At 42.7% G+C, this 21,518-nt stretch overlaps 1 protein-coding gene across 3 annotated transcripts; it reads left to right on the forward strand.

The window, feature by feature from the left end:
* The first annotated feature begins 224 nt into the window (after positions 1–224).
* On the forward strand, positions 225–12,195 carry TIGIT (T cell immunoreceptor with Ig and ITIM domains). 3 transcript variants are annotated; one of them, XR_012154619.1, is made up of 5 exons: positions 225–451; positions 4,286–4,609; positions 8,143–8,252; positions 9,201–9,482; positions 9,786–9,849. XR_012154619.1 is itself a non-coding variant. In XM_073308844.2 (4 exons), exons 1-4 carry the CDS (start codon positions 388–390, stop codon positions 9,972–9,974), a joined length of 687 nt encoding a protein of 228 aa, XP_073164945.1. In that variant the 5' UTR covers positions 225–387; the 3' UTR covers positions 9,975–12,195. The 3 variants fall into 3 exon arrangements, 2 of the variants coding, with proteins under 2 accessions (XP_073164945.1, XP_073164954.1); XM_073308844.2 differs by lacking the exon at positions 9,201–9,482 and having other exon boundaries at positions 9,786–12,195; XM_073308853.2 differs by having other exon boundaries at positions 9,201–9,850.
* The last annotated feature ends 9,323 nt before the right edge of the window (positions 12,196–21,518 follow it).

Here is a 21,518-nt window from a genome sequence, read left to right on the forward strand (position 1 = left end):
TTATCCACATAAGGGAATGAGGAAGGGGCTGTTGCTCAAATCAGTTATCACAGGATTCCCGTAAGCTGCTTCTCAGAGTTTGTGGTCAGGAAGCCTAAATAAGGGCACCTTGGTTAATGAGTAAAGCGGTGTTTGAGTCACCTGCAGTGACAAGTAACCACTGCCTGTTGTTGCTGTAAAGCGTTCTCTGTGTTGTCTTTTCTGAAACATGCTCTCCACGGTTCTGTGGTTTGTGTTGCATCAAGAAGGAGTTCGCTCCCCCCACCTGCCCCAAAGCTCATTCCCTTCGCCCCGGACTCGAACTTTGCGGTGTTTTCACAGCTGCAGTTCGGCAGCCCTGCCAGTCTCCAGAGCAAGCAGTGGCTTTTTTTGTGATTCTCTGGTAGCATGGGTTATCCTCTCCTTGTGGGGCAGCTGCTGTGGCATATGGCTCCTCTCCTACATGTTTCAGGTATAGTTCTAGGAGTTTTCTGTCTTATTATGATTTCTTATAAGTTACTGCAGAGACTTGTGAGTCAGGGATCCTGGGTTCTATTCCTAATTCTACCATTCATTTGCGGGGTGACATTGGGCAAGTGAGTTTTGACCTCTCTCTGCTTTATTGGTTGCTGGTGGCATCTGAAATTGAGTAAGGAAGACAAAGTTAATCAGGAATAGCTATTCTGAAATAACTCCCATGTAGACAAACCCTGATTCACTTAGGTGCTTTGGAAATTTTGGCCCACACTCCATAGATCTGAGTTATCTGTAGTTTTGTTGGCAGACTTATCATTTTCTTGGGTTTGGGTCCCTCTTCTTTTTTCCATCAGCTGCTTTCTTTTTAGTCTTGCTCATTATAGGAATCACAGTAAAACCGTACAGCTACCTTGCTAGCTCTGTCCCAGCCATCTGGTAATATAATTAATGCTAATCGACATGGGCTTATGGAAAATAGGTCTTGTCAATACGAACTTGATATCTTTTTCTGATGAGATTACAAATTTTGTTGATAAAGCTAATAGTACTGATGTAATATACCTAGACTGCTATAAGGCATTTGACTTGATATTGCACGACACTTTGATTAAAAAACTAGAATGATAGAAAATCAACATGGTATACACTAAATGGATTAGAAACTGGGTAACTGAGAGACCTTAAAATGTAATTTTAGAAGGTGTGTTGTGGGTTTTTTTGTTTTGTTTTGTTTAATGGGGTCCTGCTGGTATAGGTTTTTGGCCATCTGCTATTTAACATTTTTATCAAAGATTTGAAGTAAACATAATCATTACTGGTAAAGTTTGCAGATGACAAAGATTGGGGGAATTGTATTTAATGAAGAGGACAGGTCATTGATACTGAGTAATCTAGATTGTTTGGTAAACTGAATGCAAGCAAACAATTCATAGATTCATAGATTCATAGATATTTAGGTCAGAAGGGACCATTATGATCATCTAGTCTGACCTCCTGCACAATGCAGGCCACAGAATTTCACCCACCACTCCTAAAAAAGACCTCACACCTATATCTGTGCTATTGAAGTCCTCAAATTGTAGTTTGAAGACCTCAAGGAGCAGAGAATCCTTCAGCAAGTGACAATATGCATTTTAGTACAGCTGAATGCAGGCTATACTTAATTTTTCTATTGCTGTTATTAATAGCACCTTTCATCCAAAGATCTTAGTGCTGGATGAAAATTTTCTCACAAGACTTTTTTTTTTTTTTTGGCCAAAAAAATGCACATTTGGGCTGACCAATACAATGCATGAATTCAGGTCAATTTTGGACAATTGTGTTGGTTTAAAAAAAATCAGAAATGTTGAAATGGTTCATTTTGGCATTTCCAAAACAAATTATCTTTCCAAAGTAAAAAGTCAAAATGTTTTTATTTTGGATTTTTTGGAACACTTTTGTTTTGGGTTGACCCAAAAAGAATTTTTGTTTTTTCAGACCTGAAAATTCAGTTATTTGGACATCCTTAGTGTCAAAGCACTTTATACATTGACGATTTAAACCGTGCAGTAACTCAGTTAGAGATGTATTACTATCCTTGGTTTACAGATGGAGAAACTGTGGCATGAGGCAGTTAGGTGACTTACCTGAAGCCACACAGAGAGTCAGTAGTAGAGCCAGGAACAGAGTCCGGGAGCCATTACTTGGTTCTTTTGCTCTGGCCACAATGCCTGAACCAATCTAAATGAATGAGTGACTGCACAACTGGATTTTGCATCTGTTTCCAGGTTTTAAGTCCAGTGAAATTGTGAGGACAGGAAGGGATATTGGGCATGGGGTGTGTGTGTGTGAAATTAGTTCTGGGAACATAAACTAGTGGTATGAATCAACTTTTTATTTATTTATTTTAAAATCAAACACACTTGTACACTCAAGAGACTTTCATCCTATAGAAGTTGCCCTAGCAGATCAAACTATGGATCATCTACATCAGTATCATTTCACCAGCAGGATTCTGTACATAGTGCTTCAAAGATAAGAGTAAACTGCCCACAGTTTCTTCCTCCCCACCCCACAAAAAAACCCCAAACAGTCAATCAAATAAATAAACAAAAACCCAATTCTCCAAAAAACTGTTGTTGATATCTTTCCAAACCTTCTGAAACCAAATAATATTTCAAATCTGGCTTTTCCCAAATTCCAGGCCAAAGGAGGTTTGATCATTTAAATGAGTTTGAGATAAGTACCTGGACGTTTGAGTGGTAATCTGAAACTTTTGGGATGTTTGCTTATGGCAGTTGCATACAGCTATATAAGCGTCTCTTTCAGTCCTCCCTGACCTGGAGAAAATCCTTCCTCAGCAATTTGGTCTTCTACTACCACTCAATCCTGGGCTTCCATACATTGCTCCACCAAGAGATCTGAGCCCTCCCTTTCTGGGACCATCTTCTCTTAGGATAAGAGAAGAATGTGATGTTGCACTCCATATGTTTTATGGGGAAATATGCTTATGAGTGTAAATATGATGTAACTGGAATATGCTTTATGCAAATGGTCTCTTGTAAGGTATCATAACAAAAGTTATAAACTACTGAACATATTCCTCCTATTTGTATGCATGTATCATTCTTGTATCTGAAACTAGAAATATGAAGTATAACTCTGAGGTCCTATTGTAATTATGCAAAGTGTGGGCCATTAATCGTGGTTTAAAATCTTGATGGCTCCCATTGACTAGGACAATTGATTGTAAATGGTTTATTTACCCGCAAAAATTCCTGTGTACCTGTGGGCCAACCAAGAAAGAATGGAGACTAGGGGTCTTACACTGACATGTGACCATGTCACATGATACTGGAATCCATCTTAATCCTTGTACTTTTCCATTGATGAGGCGGGGGTGGGGACAAGCACAGACAAAAGATTCCTGCCTTGTGCCAAAGCTATAAAAGGGGATGGAGCAGGACAAAAGGGGCTGCCAGTCATGAGAAGACCCCTGCTTACCACCTGAGATGTCTGCTGGAACTAACAAGGACTGTTCCAGGGGAAAGGATTGAGCCCAGACTAGGAAGGCATCTAGTCTGTGAAAGAAGCTTATTGGAACATCTTGAGGGTGAGATATTACCTGTAATCAGTTTCTTAATGTATTAGGCTTAGATATGCGTGAGATATCTTACTTTATTTTGCTTGGTTACTTACTTTGTACTTGCTGTTATTACTTGAAACCACTTAAATCCTACTTTTTATACTTAATAAAATCACTTTTTTTTATTAATAAACACAGAGCAAGTGATTATTACCTGGGGAGAGCAAACAGCTGTGCATATCTCTCTATCATTGATATAGAGGGCGAACAATTTTTTGAATTTACCCTGTATAAGCTTTATACAGAGTAAAATGGATTTATTTGGGGTTTGGATCCCATTGGGAGCTGTGTGTCTGGGTGCTGGAGACAGGTAACCTGCTGCACTGTTTTTAGTTAAAGTCTGCAGCTTTGGGGGCATGGCCTAGATCCTGGGTCTGTGTTGCAGCAGGCTAGTGTGTCTGGCTCAACAAGGCAGTGTTCTGGAGTCCCAAGATGGCAGGGAAAACAGGCTCAGAGGTAATTTCAGCACATCAGGTGACAGTCCCAAGAGGATCTCTGTGACCGAACCCATCACAAAGAATTCCCTTTCTTCTCAGATATACCGGTAGTTCTTCCCTGTTTGGTTTTTGCTTGTTTTATCTGATTTCAGTGACTGCAGTGGAGTGGGAATTTAGGTAATCAAACAAACTTTTTCTCTCACAAGCTGCCTGGGAGTCCTACACTGCATCACTCTCATGACATGCTCTTTGGTTTGCTGTCTTCCAGGGGACACAACTGAAAAAATTCTAACAGCTGGGAACGTTTCTGCAGTTGAAAACAGCAACATCACCCTGCGGTGTTCTCTCTCTTTGACCAATGCCATTGTGTCACAGGTGAACTGGAACAGGTGTAACAAGGTCACGCTTGCAGTTTATCTAAACAAAGAGAAAGGCATAGTCCAGCCGGTGTTCACTGAGAAGGTATCACTGGCAGCAGAGTACGGGATAACAATCCACTTATTAGGTGTCAATGACACTGGAGATTACTGTTGTGAATTTCACACCTTCCCTTATGGGATATACGAAGGGAGAATGTTCCTGGAACTGGCAGGTGAGCCAACAAAACTACAGATAACTCAGATATATGGAATGTGGGTAAAATTTTCCAAAGCACCTAAGTGACTCAAGGTTTGTCTACATGGGTGTTATTTCAGAATAGCTATTCCTGATTAACTCCATGTTAATCAAAGGGAACAAGGCACTTTTTGGAAGCGGATTAAGCTAATTCATAATAAAATACTCTTCTTCCAGAATAAGGGCTTGTCTACACTGGCAACGTTAAAGCGCAGCCGTGGCCACGCTTTAACGTGGCTTGTGTAGTCGCGGCACAGCGCTGGGAGAGAGCTCTCCTGGTGCTCTAAAATACCCACTTCAACAAGGGAGCACGTCTCTCAGCGCTGGTGCACTGTCTACACCAGCACTTTGCAGTGCTGAAACTTGCAGCACTCGGGGGTGTTTTTTCACACCCCTAAGCGAGAAAGGTGCAGTCCTGTAAAGTGCCAGTGTAGACAAACCCTAATAGTAGCCACACATGGAGTTAATCAGGAATAGTGAAACTGCTTTAAATTCACATCCTATCTTATTCTGGATTAATTTTTGTATGTAGACAAGCCTGTAGGAGAAGAGCTGCATGAATAACTGATTTTTTCAGTTTGTGGGCTGTACTGAAAAACCAAAAAACATTAAAAAATAGAAAAAGTTGATGAACCAAAAAGTCGAAAATGAATTCGTTTTAGGTTGAATGAAACTTTTTGTTTGACTGAAAATGATTGTGAGGATTGTTAACGTTTAAAAAAATAAAATTGAAGTAAATTTTGAAACAAAAAAATGCTTCGAATAAAATATTGAAACATTTTGTCTTGACAGTTCAAAATGAATTTTTTTGATTGATACAATTTTTTAATATGACTTCTTGAAATGTTTCAGTTGACTCAAATCTACCTTTTTTTTGGTGAAAAAGGTTCTAGCTGAAAAATGTCACCCGTTTCTATTTAGGAACCTAGGAGTGGTGTTTTAGGCACTTTTGAAAATTTACCCCTTTAGGAACCTTTAGCAAGTTTATTTTGCAATTGAAGAATTAACATCATCCAAAATACCCTCATCCTTTCCCTAGAGTAGATTCATTTTATGGGTGATATGGCCAAAATTATTATTTTTAACATTTATCTTTTGCCTCTGTTACTAGTAAATTATATTGTTAAAGCTGAAAGGTTTTAAGATCTAATTTACTTTTAATCAATTCTGTCATTTTGGTACTGTTTGTTTACATTTTGCTCTTCTCGCTTAGCTTGGACAATAAAGCTAGATTGGCCAATGTCACTTTCTGTTTGTGGTCAATTTCACTTGCCATTTCTCCTTTCACTAGCTCAGTGCTCTGCCGGATGTATTTACTTGAATTACAAAAGTAAGGATGGTCTAGTGGTTGGTAGAGATGACTGCATTTAGAGGGACAGAGAAAGGAAGTGATCTGCCCCTGATTTGGTTTGGGGATTTGGCTCTAATAATACTTAACATACAGGGAGTTTGAAGGCTAATTAGGGCCAAATTCTGTCCTTAATAGAAGGGTATAATTCTCATTGTAGGGGCCTGCTGCTGCTGAGGGGAGAGAGGAAAGCATACAGCGGCTGGTGGGGGTGTTACCTGGGGTTTTCAGAACCCCCAGCAGGGGCAACATAACTATTTCACTCTCGGTGGGCCAGGAATAAATCATAGGAACACAACAATTCTGTCTGATAAAGGATTAAAGGCAAGTGAGCATGCTCTTGTCCAACACTGCAGTGTATTAGATTTAAGCACACGCAGACAGGAGCAATAGGTTGAGAACATCCCAGATATTTATCTACTGTCTGAAACAGTATTGATTGCTTAACAGCAGGTTCACAGTGGCCAGCTGCTCACCTGCTGGGGAGAAAGGGTGTCAGGGAAAATGTCTCTCAAGATGGCTTCAGAGGACGGCTCCAAAGCACATTATATTAGCTGATCTTTTATAACTAAGGTCTGCAAAACACAGGTCACAATGACCCCCTACTGGAGGGGTCATTTCGGGGGAGGGTTAGCTCAGTGGTTTGAGGGGGCCATTTAGGGATCTGGGGCAAAATTTGGGGATTGGTCCTGCTTTGAGCAGGGGGTTGGACTAGATGACCTTCTGAGGTCCCTTCCAACCCTGATATTCTATGATTCTATGATCACTTTTCTAATTTTCAATACACTTTTAATATCAGAGGCATCTAGATTCAAGGTTTTCCAGCCACCAAGGTTTTCAGTCTCAGTTGACTTGTCTGTCCCCTCCTCCCATTTGATTAGCAGAAACTGTAGCTAGTTTTGACTCTGCTTCTGAAAGCCTGTCTCCAAACTAACCCTTAACTGTGTGGTGGGTCTGTTTTATTAATTCAGGATGGTTGAATGCACATAATATGGTTGCAATTAGCTTGATCACATTCTGGGATATACACACCCCTCAAATCCAGGGCAACAGGGACCAGAGGGTGAGGCACTTGTTGAGACCAAGGAATATCACTTACAATTCCTTAGAGCTAGAAGTCCGAATTCCGGGGCGGTAACTGCCAGAATCACTCTTCTTTTTTTTTTAGCAGATTGGTACCATGTTTGCCTCCTTTTCCCATACTGCTCTCCCCACCCAGTTTTTTGGTATCCAGTTCTCCAGGGCTTTCCAAAAACAATTGTCACCTGGTGGTAATAATCTAATGATAAACTACCACCAACAATGATGTTGGCCTTGCAGGTTCTGTATCTTGGGATACAGTTATTCATTACCTTGTCAATAGGAAGACCTCCCCCCCCCCCGGTTATTAAAATATCAGTTTATGTCAGGCAACCTACCGAAGTGAGATGTGAAAAAAGAATTGTTTTGGTGACAGTTGGACAGGTTGTTTTTGTGTTTTACTGAAGGTTGGCGTTATAGTCCAGGTTTATTTCAGGTAGTTCACTACAGGCTGACTCTGCAGTGGAATGAGTGCTTCTCCTAGGAGTTGCTGAGCACAGTCAGCGTAGGATGGGGCTCCCCATTGAAGTGTTGGTGTACATGTGTGCCCGTGATCTCTGCTGGAGTAAGGAAGGCTTGTTGGTACAGTTGTCAGCAGTTCCTCTTCTCCTGGAGATGCTCTGCTTACTCAGAAACGGAAACTGACTTGGGCTGCAGGATTCAATGTCCTGAGCTGGATACAGCATATCTTTGAGATATATTATGCATGAAATAATTAAACAGGGTGGTCTCCATGGGGCATTTATAGTCACCAGGTTACCCCCCAACATTGTTTAAGATGAAACCAGTTGGACGAAGATCCAGACTGTCCTGAGGAAGAAGGAGGTAGAGTGCCCTCCTATCAGGGTTTCTTTGTCAAGCATGGACATGTGGGGCCTGATTCTGATTTCATTAAAACAACCGTAATTACGGAGTAACTCTCATGAAGTCAATGGTGTTACACAGGTGTAAAAAAAGTGTGAGATTAGCATCAGGCCTGAGGATCACGGCTGTAGCTTTGTACCCACTTCTGCATGCCTTTGGTGAGTGTGACCAAGGGTGTTTTTAATGCCAAACTCACATTTCTCTTCACTTAATTTCAGGAGCATCAGAGGAGATGACCCTTTGGAAGAACCTTCCATACATAATAATCAGCCTGATATTGGGAGTTCTGCTCCTCACGTGTTTCATAGTCTGGATCCTTAGGAGAAAGGTAACCGGAAGATAGTTTCAATAAGGTCACCAGATCCCCCTTCCATTCATCCCATTACTTTTCTTAGCTAGTGAATCTTTAATTACATTGATTGTGTACATTTACATATGTACACATGTACATTTAAACATAAAGATGCAGAGTAACTTTGATGCAGACTTTGATGCAACTTTGTCTAAGTGGACAGATCTCTGCTGTCCCCAACTCCAGCATTCACTTAGAGTTACTCATTGTGCTGCCTAGCGTATTCACCTTATAGACTATCAGAGTTGGAAGGGACCTGAGGAGATCATCTAGTCCAACCCCCTGCTCAAAGCAGGCACAATCCCCAATTTTTTTTTGCCCCAGATCCCTAAATGGCCCCCTCAAGGATTGAACTCACAACCCTGGGTTTAGCATGCCAATGCTCAAACCACTGAACTATCCCTTCCCCCTTAAACTGGCTCTGCAGCCCACAGCCCCAAGAACTCACTTGTTTTGGCTGAATTTTGAGCATCTGCTGAAAAATACCCAGCATGGCCAAGAAATCATCCCAGACCCTGAGCTCTAGTAAGTCAGCACCCAGCTCAGGGTGAGGGCTTTGCTATGGCCCATAATTCCCTCCCCACTCCCCAGTGAGTATAAGGGCTCTGCTGACCACCCTAATTCACCTGGACTGAGTGTGAGGGAATTGCTCATATCACCCATCCCCTGACTATGATGTAATATCTGGGGTCTCTCCTTATTCCCCTAGCTGAGGGTGAAGGCACAGTTCATGTTTCCCCATCCGGGCTGAATGCATCTCAGCATCCCCTCTTAGATGAGTGTGAGAGACCTTTTCAGAGTCAGCAGAGAATGGGGTGTATATTTGGGCCCCCTTTCTTTCAGACTCCATGCTGAGAGCATATTTCAGGTTCCCTTGAAGTGTGACGGTGTGTCTCAGTAATTACCCCTCTTTCCTTTCACTAGCTACTATGTGGGCACCTCTCAACTCCTGCAGGAATGGTCTGAGTGTGAGGGTCCATTTCAGGCCCCCTGCCCATCCCACTGGCGAAGATTGGGGTCCCCCGCTAGGTATGAGGGCCTGTCAGATGGGGGACCCAATCTGTCAAGCTGTCAAATATGCTGGCATATCTCATGGGCCCATACCTGCTTCACTGGACAAGGGGGCTGGTGGATGCTGGGAGGCGTTTTATTCCATACCGGCTGAGGGCTGGATTCATGGAGGACCCTACTCCACACCAGTCAAAGGTGAGGTTGCTTCTCAGGGGGTCTCCACCAGTGTAAGGGCACATCTCAGGCCCCCTTCATACCCAACCTTCTCAACCCCTCCATAACACACCCTCCTCTATCGCTCTTCTCTCTTAGGAAAGAGGTGGAAGGATGGTGGAAACCTGAGCAGCTGTTTAAATAAAAGGATGAGCCTGATCTCAACCTGTAAACAGGAATCCTGCCTAGATTCTGGGAAAGTTTGGATCTGAACAATGGCCCTTGGGGCCATTTCTGGTTTAAAATGATTGGAGGAAAAAAAAACTGTGTGGCTTTGTTTTGTAGAAACAAACTCGGAAGATCCACGTGCCGTCCCATGTCCTGCAGAAGGCGCCCTCCAGCAGCAGCGGGCAGGACTGCAGCTCACCAGACCCTACCACAGGCAGCTCAGCAGAGGCCAGGGTGGCACCTGCCAGCAGCGTGGGAGCTCAGGAGGAGTCTGATGATGGTCACGACTATTTCAATGTCCTGTAATACAAAAGCCACAGCAGCAGGCGCACCGTGGTACAAATGGGGTAGCTGGGTGGGGAGGAGGGAGTTTTGGCTGTGGGGAAGCTTAGCATTCCTGCATCAATTCTTTAGTTGAAACCTTTCTGCTTCCTCCTCTTAAGTCCCGTAAAACGGTCTGGAGGTTGGCTGGTCAAGAGAAAGGGTATGTGTGGTGATGGTGGTGGAAGGGAGAAGTACAGAGCACTGTTGTACAGGCACAGGGTGTTTGCACTGGATAAATCAAGAGATTGGGAAGGCCTTTACCTTCTAGGGTTTTGTTCAAAATCTCATCCAGGCTAGTAGCGACAAGAAGTTGTTACTAGCTGAAGGGCTGCATGGAGGTCTCACTCCAGTTTTCTAGGGGTACCAGTGACCACATCACAACTGGGGGAAGAAAACTGGTTCAGTAGAGAAGCAAGGTAATGACTGAGTCATGGATATTGACTTCTCCTCTCATCTCTGGAGATGGTCTCTCGAGCAGGGCTGAAGAACACTAACTGGGGGGCTTTGTGTGGGAATGGTGCCAACCCACCTGCTGCTGCTTGGACTATACCTGATCTGATGGATAGAGGACTTCAGTCTCCAAAGCTGTCAGTGCAGCACCATTCACTAGCAACAGAATTTAGGCATGAAAATGGCTGTGGGGCAGTCAGTTGCCACTCGCTTTGCATATGGGACCTGCGGGATAATGGGAAGCAGCCTTTTGATCCCACAGGACCCTGCTGGTTAATGACATGCCTTGGGGTTGCAATCCTCAGGCTGAGACCCACTGGAATATGTCCCGGATTGTCAATATGGCCTCGCGGTGCAGATTTGGTGAGTTTACCTTGTTTTGAGAAGAGCGCCTCCTGGCTGTAGAATGAGGAAAAAAAAGTCTAGATTTCCATTAAAATGCTCTTTCAACCCCTGCTATGGAAATGATTATCCAATGTATTTCTATGGCCCTCATCTTTTAGCAATGATGTTGCTTTGCCAGGACTGTGGGGATAATTCTCATGCATCCCATTGGAGGAGCATCTCATTTCCAGGCTTATGACAAATGGAAGATATCTTGTCTTGAAGTTTTAAGTCTTTAAGTTTTTAATCTTTTAGGGCAAAACCAAAAGCCCCAAGGAAGGAGGGGTGTGTGTGTCCCCTAACTTTCACAAGAAGACATCTAAATTAGAATACCTTGTTTATGCATTTGGACTCAATCCAAGTGCAGAACTGGGTGCCCTAAATTAAGCCTCCATATTTGAAAAGTGTGCTCCAGTGGTGAAACTGTGGTTCTGTTGCATCACTGGGAGTTTTGTTGTTAGTTTCAGTGGGACCAGGATTTGGCTAAGGACGTGAAAGAAAAATCAAAACTAGTAATTGAGTTTGGGGAGGAGGGATAGGTTAGGATACGTAGGGCATCTGCCTTCTCAGCTCCTGCTTGACCTTCCTGTGGCATCTCCTGCCTGGCAAGTCTTGTGCTCTGGCTTGAAATCATGTAACTTCCAGCAGCCATTGCTGCCTTTTTACCAATGGAGTCTTGGATTCAAACTTGACTTAGGTCACCAATGAGCAAGTTTGGTGACCTTTGCCTTATCTTCAGAGTAGGTTTATACAAATCACTGAACCAAGATTTTGCAGCTCAGGACTGAAATATAGAAGCTGAATTGTACAGGGGGTGTACAATAGTAAAGATATTGCAGATTAAGACTTAGATGCACTAGCTGATCTGTAAGGGGTCCCAGGACAGGACGAGCAGGGGGACTGCAGATCAGGATGGAGGGGCATTGGCAGAGCTGTGTGTGAGGAGCCAAGGACTGGAATAGCAAGGGAAGATGCAGGGCAGGTTACTTAGTCTGCTGTTGTAATGGATTTTTAAAATATTATTTGACCAAAAAGCTTCTATTTTTAAGAAGCCTCTTTTTTGGCCATATTTTGTGATATTAAGCTTCCATTCAGTGATTTCTCTGTGTTACAGGGTCCTCTGGAGAAGTTTAGCCCCCGAGTCAAATGTTGCAGTGTAGTCATACAGTGTGTGCGCCAATGTGGTTCTGTCCTATCAACTGCAGGATTGTGTATTTACATGCAACCTTGTATAGTCTAGGAGGAAAATAAACCCACAAAGACACCTGCCAAGTTTTTTACTTTTTTTTTTTAATTATTCCTTCATATTCAAACTTCACAAACAGTGTGAACTTGTACAATACCTCAGAAAGTGAAACTTACAAAAAAAGTGCTGGTAACATTAAAAAAAAACCCAAAAAACAAACAAACAAAAAAAAACAAAAAACAAAAAAACAAACATCATTCTTAGCAACATCAATTACTCTTCCACACAAAACAGAAACCTTGTAAAATTTATTTCCGTATTTTTTAAGGCGTAATACTTCCGTATAAAGTATATGCAAGAGATAAAACTTCACAGTATTCCAAAATGTCACAATAATAATAATAATAATAATAATAATATAGTATAATGAAGCGCTAGTTAATTTTCTTTTTTTTTCCTTTTTTTTTTCTGTTTTAAATAACAAATACAAGTCACAGGTAAATATACGTGAGAAAAATACGAGGCTAATATTAAATGGCAGGTAAGGATACTCTCACTGTAAGAAAAACTGGCAGGATGTGTGTATTGATTCTATATTTTAAAGCACTTGATAGAAAAGGCGTATGCAAGGGTTTCTTTAAACAATTTTCTGTTTGCTTGTTTAATAACTGACATACCATTTACAGAGTATAATAAGAGAAACAAAAGGAACTCATAACCCCTCCAAACTTTTGACCTGCTCTTCATATCTTCACAAACCATGTCTCAATGTGTGTGAGTGTATAAAAACACACACAACCACAACAACGCACATTGCTAGAGGCAAAGACCTGTCTCCTGAGAAGCAGCTTTGCCTACTGGGGACCAAATCATGAAGTCTTTATTCTGGCATAACTGCCACTGAAAGCAGGGCGCCGGGGGGGGGGTGAGGGGGTGCTGCCTGCCCAAAGACTGCAGGATTTAGGCCTGAATGCAGTTTCCCATTCACTCAGCTTTGAATGATTATTGGGAATTTCTTTGTTCCCAATAAGGAAATGTCCCCCTCCCTCAGCCATTTATGAATTTTTAACTTTGTCCGCCAAAAAGGGCAGAGACGGGTTAAGAAATTTCCCTCTAAATTCAAACCAATCCAATGAAGAACGGGAACATCGATGGAGCAGCTCTCTCTCTCTCACACACACACACACAGATCTCACAGCAGGGTGTGCGTGCATGTGTGTGCATTTCATAGAAAGGCCTGTGGAATGCACTAGGCGCACACACAGCCATACCCTCACCCCCGCACACGTGTGTGCATGTTAACAGCCAGCCATTCAGCCAACAGGTAACAAAAAGACAGCAGATAGCATAACACATCAATAAGGTGCTCAAAGGAAAAAGGTGGCTACCACTCCTGGAATGGGAAGCCACATTAAGGTGCTTCAACAAGTTTTTTTTTTTTTTCTTTCTTTTTTTTTCATTTCAGACATTTAAAAAGTACTGATTTGCATGTGCTGATTGAGAGCAAGGCCAAGAGTTTTGAGATCTGACATCTTCCATAAACAAGGGCTTTTTCAGGACAGGGTTCGTTTTTGTGGGAGGAGCATGTATTTTTGTAGATTTCTATTTTTAGTTTAAAAAAAAAACAACAAGAGACCAAAAAAACCCCCCCAAAACAACCCAGCTGAGAATTGGTGTAGCACTTGAATTGCATTATTGGACCGAAAGGGTTTTTGCCCATTCATTCAGTTGCCTTCAGTTAGCACCGTTCCTTTTTATTCTGGTTACAGCCCACACCTACGATAGTTATTGAACGTACAGAAAGAACCAAAGTCACTTGCAAGTAGCTGTTTTCATGTTTTGTGATGTGTTTCAAGAGCCCAACCATAATTCCTCTGCTGCCTTTGTGTTCGTGTAGCATCTGGTTTTGTGAGCTTAACTATAGACAGACTCTCTACTTAAGCTTTGTGTGTCTCGGTGTGTGGCTATGGATACAGGTATGTGTGTACGTATCCACATGTTCTATACATACATACACCACAGAGTGTATTTTAACTGGAGATAAAGTGAACTGGGTTCAGACACTCATGCACTAGCTTCCTCCTGTGTATTTGAAACAGACTGGAGCACTGTTTTTTGTTTTGTTTTTTAAAGTGCATTTAAAGCAAAATAAATGGCATTCATGTACCCCATGGAAAACACTTTTAGTAGTGGAAAAAGCCTGACTCATCTAAACCTCCTTGGACTTGACCATGCCAAAAACAAATGGGGCCATGCATGACAGGCCTCTGGATGGGCAGCTATTCTTGGGCAAACTGGACTCCTGCAGTATAGCAGCACCATTGGTGGGGAGGGTGGGAGGAGAGGTGGAAGAGATATTGCTCAAATTCGGAATGTTTGAAATGTTCCAGATTTCAAGGTGATTCTATTACTCCCACCATGGCTTCAGTTATTTTTGCTAATGACCTCTACCATTCCTCTGTGTGACTCTAAGGTACACTTTGACTCTTCCCTCAGTTTGTGTTGTTTTTGAGGCCGAATTTGTGTGTGTACGGGAGGGGGGTTTGTGTTTGAGTGCCAGCATCTCTTAAGAATAAGGCACTGTAGAAGTCACAACTTTATGAAAGCTGGGGCTGGGGAGCAACTACCCAGCTAGCCTACCAATCCATTTCCCACGATACTCTCCTCCCCTCATCAAAATATTGCATGTGATACAGGTTATTCTTGTGTACATTAACTGTTAAATCCAGGTCTTGGAAAAGAGTTTTAACCCAGTCAGCACCAAAGACCTCTAGGAATGCACCATTTGTCTCCACACCACCCAGTATTTGCAATGATGTGGGGAATAAATTCTCTCCCCCCATGCTCTAGAGAACTTGTTCCGCTGCTTGTTCAGTGAAAGCCCCTGGCGGGCCGGGCTGCTTTGTTTACCTGCTACATCCGCAGCTCCAGCGGCAGTGGTTCGCTGCTCCAAGCCAAGGGGATCTGCTGGAAGTGGCGGCCGGCACGTCCCTCGGCCCACGCCGCTTCCAGCAGCTCCCATTGGCCTGGAGCAGCGAACCGTGGCCACTGGGAGCCGCGATCAGCCGAACCTGCAGACACGGCAGGTAAACAAACCGGCCTGGCCCGCCAGGGGCTTTCCCTGCACCAGCGGCGGAACAAGTTTGGGAACCACTGCTCTAGAGCTTAACATTCAAGTAGAAATTTCAAGTCCTTGTCCAAGGTTAGCAACTATTTATATTTATGATGTTCCAAATCATTTCATGATGTTGAGAAATTTTTCATATTGTTGTTTGCTATTGTTTAGAACAACACTGTGGGAAATTTGGGTTTAAAATCCCTCTCCTTTCTTGCCAAATTCACATTCCAGGTGCAAACGTGTTTGTTATAGGTTTGCTAGAGGAGGGGGATTCTAGCACTAATTCTTAAAACAAACAAACAAAAAAACCCCACTCCTTACAATACATCCTACCCCCCCACCATAAAAATGATCCTGACTATATGCAACAATATAATACGTGGGGGAAAGTAGGTCAGAGTTTGGCGCTACTGACTCTGAAAGTCTCCCTTTAAACAGTCTTTCTTTGAACAGTAGCAGTTATGTGGTTGTAGCTCAGTTTTAATTAAGCCAAAGAGCCATTTTATTTTTCATCTTTGGCCCGGGGACAGCACAGGTGTATTACAATGATTTGATGGGGTTTGTTGACCCTAGGAATACTGCAGTCAGCCCATCAGAAGCTTCATTTGCTCTAACAGCTGTTATGCCCTTCCACCTCTAAAAGATCCAGAACTATATGAAATCCAAATCAGCCACCTCCCATTGGGTCACCATGATACTCAAGTTGACTAGTAAAGCAGAGAATGCAGTGGAAAGGATGTAAGTAAAGCAAGCAGACAGCAGGGCTCTGGACTTGATTGACTTACAGTAGAGTAAGGGACGCATAAGACTAGAACGTCCAAATTTAATTGCTAGTCTACCAGCTTAGCCTCCATCATTACCATCACCCTCAGGCTGGACTGAGGGAAAAGGTCCTAAAGGCTGATTATAAAAATGATACAAACTTTGGGCACAAATGGGTTGGCCATTTTTAGGGTTAAATCATGGGTTAAAAATCATGTCCATAAGGCCACAAACTTTTTTCCTCCTTGTCACTAACATTTTAAGTGGTGTGAACTCTCCCCAAGAGAGAAATTGTTTCACTGTGCTAGGATGGGAAGGTGAGCAAACCCCTCCCCCCCATTAAGATTGGATTGTGGATGAGATGGGTGTGAGGGAAGGAAAGGAAGATGTCTCCCTGGGAAGATCTGTGTAAGTGTGTGAAAAGAAAAGATTTAATAAAATATTCCCCCCCCATGTTGTTTTGCTGGATGCCAGTAGACAAGTAGCACTTTTGACAGCTTCCTCTGTCTCGTGCGTGTGTGAGCGGCGGGGAGGGGAGAAGGTGGCTTAATTACAAAAGGGGGGAAAGAAGGCACGTGATTTTTAGTCCGTCTTGAGTGAACCCCATGTTTTGAAAGCAAGGGCAGTTTAGGTGGAGGGTAAAAAGTGCTTACTGGAACGGATGCCCACAAAGCCATAGTTTCAGGGGACAGAGAAAGAGGCAGCGAGGGAGACTAAAAGGCAGGAGAACTGAAGGCCACTGTTCAGCTTTCTGTCTGTTTGACAGTCTCAAGATTTAGCTCTGTTATTGTCCACAACAGAAAAGATTCTGGTTGGCCTAGAATGTAGCCCAGTTACATATCTCCAGTTGATTATTACAGCTGTTGGTGTCGTCCCTTTCCCTTCCCTCCAAACTGAGGAGCTTTTAGATCACAGCTTTACTCTTACTTTAGCCCTCTTCTTTTTTTTCTTCAAAGCTGGAAACATGGAGAAGCTATGTGGCAACCTACAGCCTTTATCCCTCCAACTTAACAGATAGCCAGGGCTCCCCACTAATGGAAGGCAGGAACGCCAAGGAAGCTGGACTTGGTGGCCGAAACTGCAACCCATCCCAGAGCTCTAGTTTACAGAAAGCTATTGGAAACAAAGTTACAGAGCCCAGAGGTCTCAGCTGGGTTGGTTGGGCACAAAGTTCCAGGTGCTCTTACTTGGCGAGCTTGGTGGGGCTTACAAGAGCAGGGGCATGGTTACTGAGAAACTGAGGTGTCATTTACAGACATAGATATGAGCACCGCTATTCTCACTCAGACCCTTGCATTCTAAGCCTCTCTCCTCACGCTGCTATGAGAAGGAGAAATAAAGCTGGCTGATCGCATCATAGGCAGGATTCCAAAATACAATTTTGCCTTTCCTTTTTCCAGCCTCTGTGTTGAAGACTCATTTGTTTCTGCTTCCTGCCCCCATCAGGCTCTACCTTGTCACCCCTCTGCCCCTGAATTCACCTCATTCATAAAGTCATAAGGCAGAGGAAGGGAAAATAGGGTCACCAACAGCTCAATGAAGACACAAGGTGGTAAAATGCTTCCACACAAACTCACCATCCAGTGTTTGTGACATTTCATAAATAACTTTCTTAAAAAAAAATAACAATCCCTTTACTTACTCATCTGAAACAATATTTAACAGCAGTGGATATAAACTTCTTCTTGTAACAATTACAAAAAAACCCAACAATACAATCCCCCAACTTTAACACATCGTGATTTTTTTTTAAAACCTCAGAACTGCAGCATATCCGTAAGGGCAAACTTTTCAATTAGTTTTTTCTTTTCTTTTTTTTTTAAATAATGTCTTCACAAGAAAAAAAAATCCACAAAAGTCTTGTACCAAGAAAATGCATTCAAAAATAGAAAATATTACACAACAAAAATATGTACCCTTCCTTTCCAAATAAATCTTCAAAAAAATGTAGAGAGAAAAATCTGACATCTTTTTTTTCCCTTTCCTAAACATTTATCTTTCAGCCTAGGGCACAATTATTTATTGATTTAAAATGTATGTTTTTGCATAAAATATGGAAGATACAAACCAACTATTAGGACCGTGACGTGACAAACAGTGGATCCTGCCTTCTCCCCACCCACATACCCTCCTTTGAAAACAAAACAGAAGCAAGCAAACATTTTAACACATGATTTCAAGCCAGCAGGCTAGAAAATATCATGAGCTGATGTAGGGAAAGCCAAAGACTATGGCATGAGGGGAAATCATCTGCCTTTCAAAATGTTGCATCTTTGTACTTTATTTCAACAGCTCTACTGTATTCAAGTGGCAGGAACCGTGCTGAAGGGATATTGTTCAGGGCTGAAGGAGCTATACAGAGAACAGGATTATGGGAGGTTGTTCTACTTATTTTACTTGCAAAGGAACTTTGTAGCCATTTTGAAAGACACAGAGGACTTTCCCCGAAAGTGCAAGGGAGCGGGGGACTTTTTTTGGATCAGATTATGGAAAAGTTTTACTGTTTTGAGTACTCAAAGTCAATTTTCCTGCAAGGGCAGGATCTCAGCACCGGTGTTCGATCATATCGGTTATTACCAGTGGGGCGGATTACATTGGAAGGTTGACAGGAAAAACTTATGCATAAATGGTGCACACTAAACCCATTTACTCAATAGGGAATGGGTTTTGCCTACTCTGAGCAACTTCCACTGGCTATTATGCTAATAGGACACACAACCAAAAGACCATTCTGACATCAATTACAAAAATGGCTATAGGGACTGGGGTGCCAAGGGGAAGTCTTGCTGTAGATTGAACACATATAGTCAAATCCATCCCTCGTGTAACTTACTTCATTGATACTAAGGTCAGAAGGGACCATTATGATCAGTGATAGCTGCTTACAGCTGGGATGAATTTGGCCCATGTGGGGCTGGATTTCATAACTGCTGTACAACCCTGGAAACCTTCTGTGCTAGATACTCCCAGTTGCATTGCTGGGATCAACACCGCTTCTCTGGGCTGTTTGTTTGGGTTTGGTCTTTTTAGCTTCTATATACAGGGACCTTTTTTAGAGGACATCCTCTAAAATATGGAAGGGTGGGGGGGCTATATCTTTCTTAGCCTGTTCCTTTAGGTGGGTGTGTGATTTCCTGTTAAACAGTCAAATGTTTTCAATTTTACTTCCAGTGCATTTTTTCTCAAAAATTCAAAATAAAAAAAAGGATCCCCCCCGTCCTTCAAAAAGAAACCAACAGACTGATTAAAAAAATACAATACAATAAAAATCAGACATTGTAAAAGACGACCTTGTGTGCATCTGCAATAACAAACAAAAGGAACATATATATATAGGATACAAGCATGAATGAGCAGAGAAACCTACCTGACCCCACTACGGGTTGACTCGTGAGCACTGGTTAAGAAATAGGTACGGCTACGCTTAGATTTCTAACTTAACCTGATTAACCGTTGCTTCTCGCTCACCTTTTCTTGTCAATTGTCACCTTTCACTCACTCGTCTTATATGCCTAGAAACTGATTTTTCTTTTCTTTTTTTTTGGTCTGCAGAAGAATGACACGTTAATAACAGCAAAATAAAAACCAACTTATCTTGAGAGGTTAGTAACATAGCCCCGGCGCAGAAGAGAGAAGACAGAACAGTTGGATTCCATTTTTAAAACAGGGGCGCCAGCAGGGACTGAACAAAACAATCTCGGCGAGGCAAGCAACAGAAGCTATAGGCTTCTATAACCTCCCAGCAAACTGAGCCTGGCCTCTAGATTCTGCTGCAGTCCTCAAGGACTTCAGCAATCCAATCCCAACTCAGCATAGTAGCTTGTCATTTGGACTAACAATTTATCTGTCATCCACTCACCACTAATCACACTGCTGCTTTGATGTAAAAACCAAAAAGGAAGGGAGGGGGGGGACACCAAGACATGTAGGCGGGGTCAAGTAAGTGTTTTGGTCGTCTTGGTAGCCTTTAAAACCCATCAGGCCAGTGCAGAACATAGACTGTCTAACAAGAATGAGGCTGGCCAGGTAGGGAGAGACTGAAGTTCTGGAGCTAAAGTAAGACTGCACCAGACAGTGTGAACATCTGAGATTTCCCAGCCTTCTCCTTAAAGTGGCTGATTAATCTGGGGAAATGTGCAAGGTCACCCTATGAGCAGGGATGCATAACCTTTCTACTGTTTTGAAAACAGCCTTTTTAGTGTTCAAGCATAACCAACCACCAGAAACATGTTCCCTAGAAGCTTAGCTATAGAGCTGTTACTATGGCTCTGTGATATTTTCTGGGCCTTTTCCGAAAAGTGTCATTTTCATTTCCCCCATCCCTCGCCACAGTTACGGTGTCAAATTACTGCTCGCAGAGCCATTATAGTGCAAACACCATCAGCATCTTACTGACCCCCTAGCTGTGCCACACAGTTCTGGACAGCATGCATCCATAGTGTTTCTCAATGACTAGGAAGAGAAGATCTATAGACAAGACGATGATTAACTAGTAAGGCGCAGTTCTGTTTTGGATCTAACCAACTGCCAATGCCATTTGGGCTTAAGAGAAAAGAAGCACGATGAAAAGTGGAGGAGGATTGTGGAAAAATAGTGTTTCTCCATCTGGAGATAACACAGGCCATTGAATTATGTGGCATCCCTAGCTGACAGTACTTGTTTTGGATTCTTAATATAAACCTCAAGTTAGCCTTAGTTTCTCACTCTAGAGTGGGCTTTGGAACCATGCTGGAAAATTTTGTTTTGTATTTAATCTCATGTCTAGTTAAACTGATTTCAAATGTGGCTTGGCTTAACATGTAACTGGGAACAACCTATTTTAAAAACATTAAAAATAAACAACCATGCTTAAGGCCATGGAGGGACCTGATTGAGCGGTGGCACTGTGAAAGAACCTAGGCTTGAATGTGCTTTTCAAAAGCAGTTTTAAACTAGCCTGGTCCTCATTTGCAAGCACTAGCCAAACTTTGGGTGAAACTGGTTTGGCTGGAATCAAGTTGAACCTGAATTCAAACCTACTTTTTGAGCATGGTTCAAAGCCCAGTGGAGACAGGGCCTTTAAGTCTCCAGTTTGCATTATTTGCTAGAATCTAGTGCAAAAATGTCATCTTATCACAGCAGTGCAGGCATGCGGCGTTCTACCCCCTGCCAAAAGATGGCCAACGTCCAGTCAGATCTCATGGAAGGAGTTTGCAGCAATCAGCCAGAAGTGCTCAAATTAAAGAAGTTTGTTATTTTACCACAGCAGAAAAGGCACTCTGGACACAGCAGGCTCAGTCAACCCTCAGCTTCACTTTTCTCTGGCGTAGTCATGGGACTGCCACTGGCAACACATGCAGCTGGCTTCACTGCAGCAGAAGACATCCCTAATTATTCTCTCCTGAACTTTACCAGAAGGGGTGGGTTAAAGCTAACCAGTGGTTGGCACTTCAGGGCCCCATAGAGAGACACTCCCTTCAAACCAGATAGATTTGTTTCTTCCCAGCCCCTGCAACAGACCTCCCCAACACTCCTAAGTCCGGGATCTTTTTCTCAAGCGAAGAGACTGACCAGCAGCAATTAGCTGTGCATTGTGACACACCCTGCTAAATAAGAGTGACCCCCTTCTGAGTGTAGGGTTCAGCTC

This window comes from Lepidochelys kempii, chromosome 1, assembly GCF_965140285.1.
Source record: "Lepidochelys kempii isolate rLepKem1 chromosome 1, rLepKem1.hap1, whole genome shotgun sequence".
NCBI classification, from domain to species: Eukaryota; Metazoa; Chordata; order Testudines; family Cheloniidae; genus Lepidochelys; species Lepidochelys kempii.

What these genes read in the sequence shown, in the direction of transcription:
- TIGIT (XM_073308844.2), top strand. Translation starts at nt 388, where the DNA reads ATGGGTTATCCTCTCCTTGTGGGGCAGCTGCTGTGGCATATGGCTCCT. An exon ending in AATGTTCCTGGAACTGGCAG is followed by an intron (nt 4,610 to 8,142) that starts GTGAGCCAACAA and finishes ACTTAATTTCAG; the next exon opens with GAGCATCAGAGGAGATGACC. An exon ending in TCTGGATCCTTAGGAGAAAG is followed by an intron (nt 8,253 to 9,785) that starts GTAACCGGAAGA and finishes TTTGTTTTGTAG; the next exon opens with AAACAAACTCGGAAGATCCA.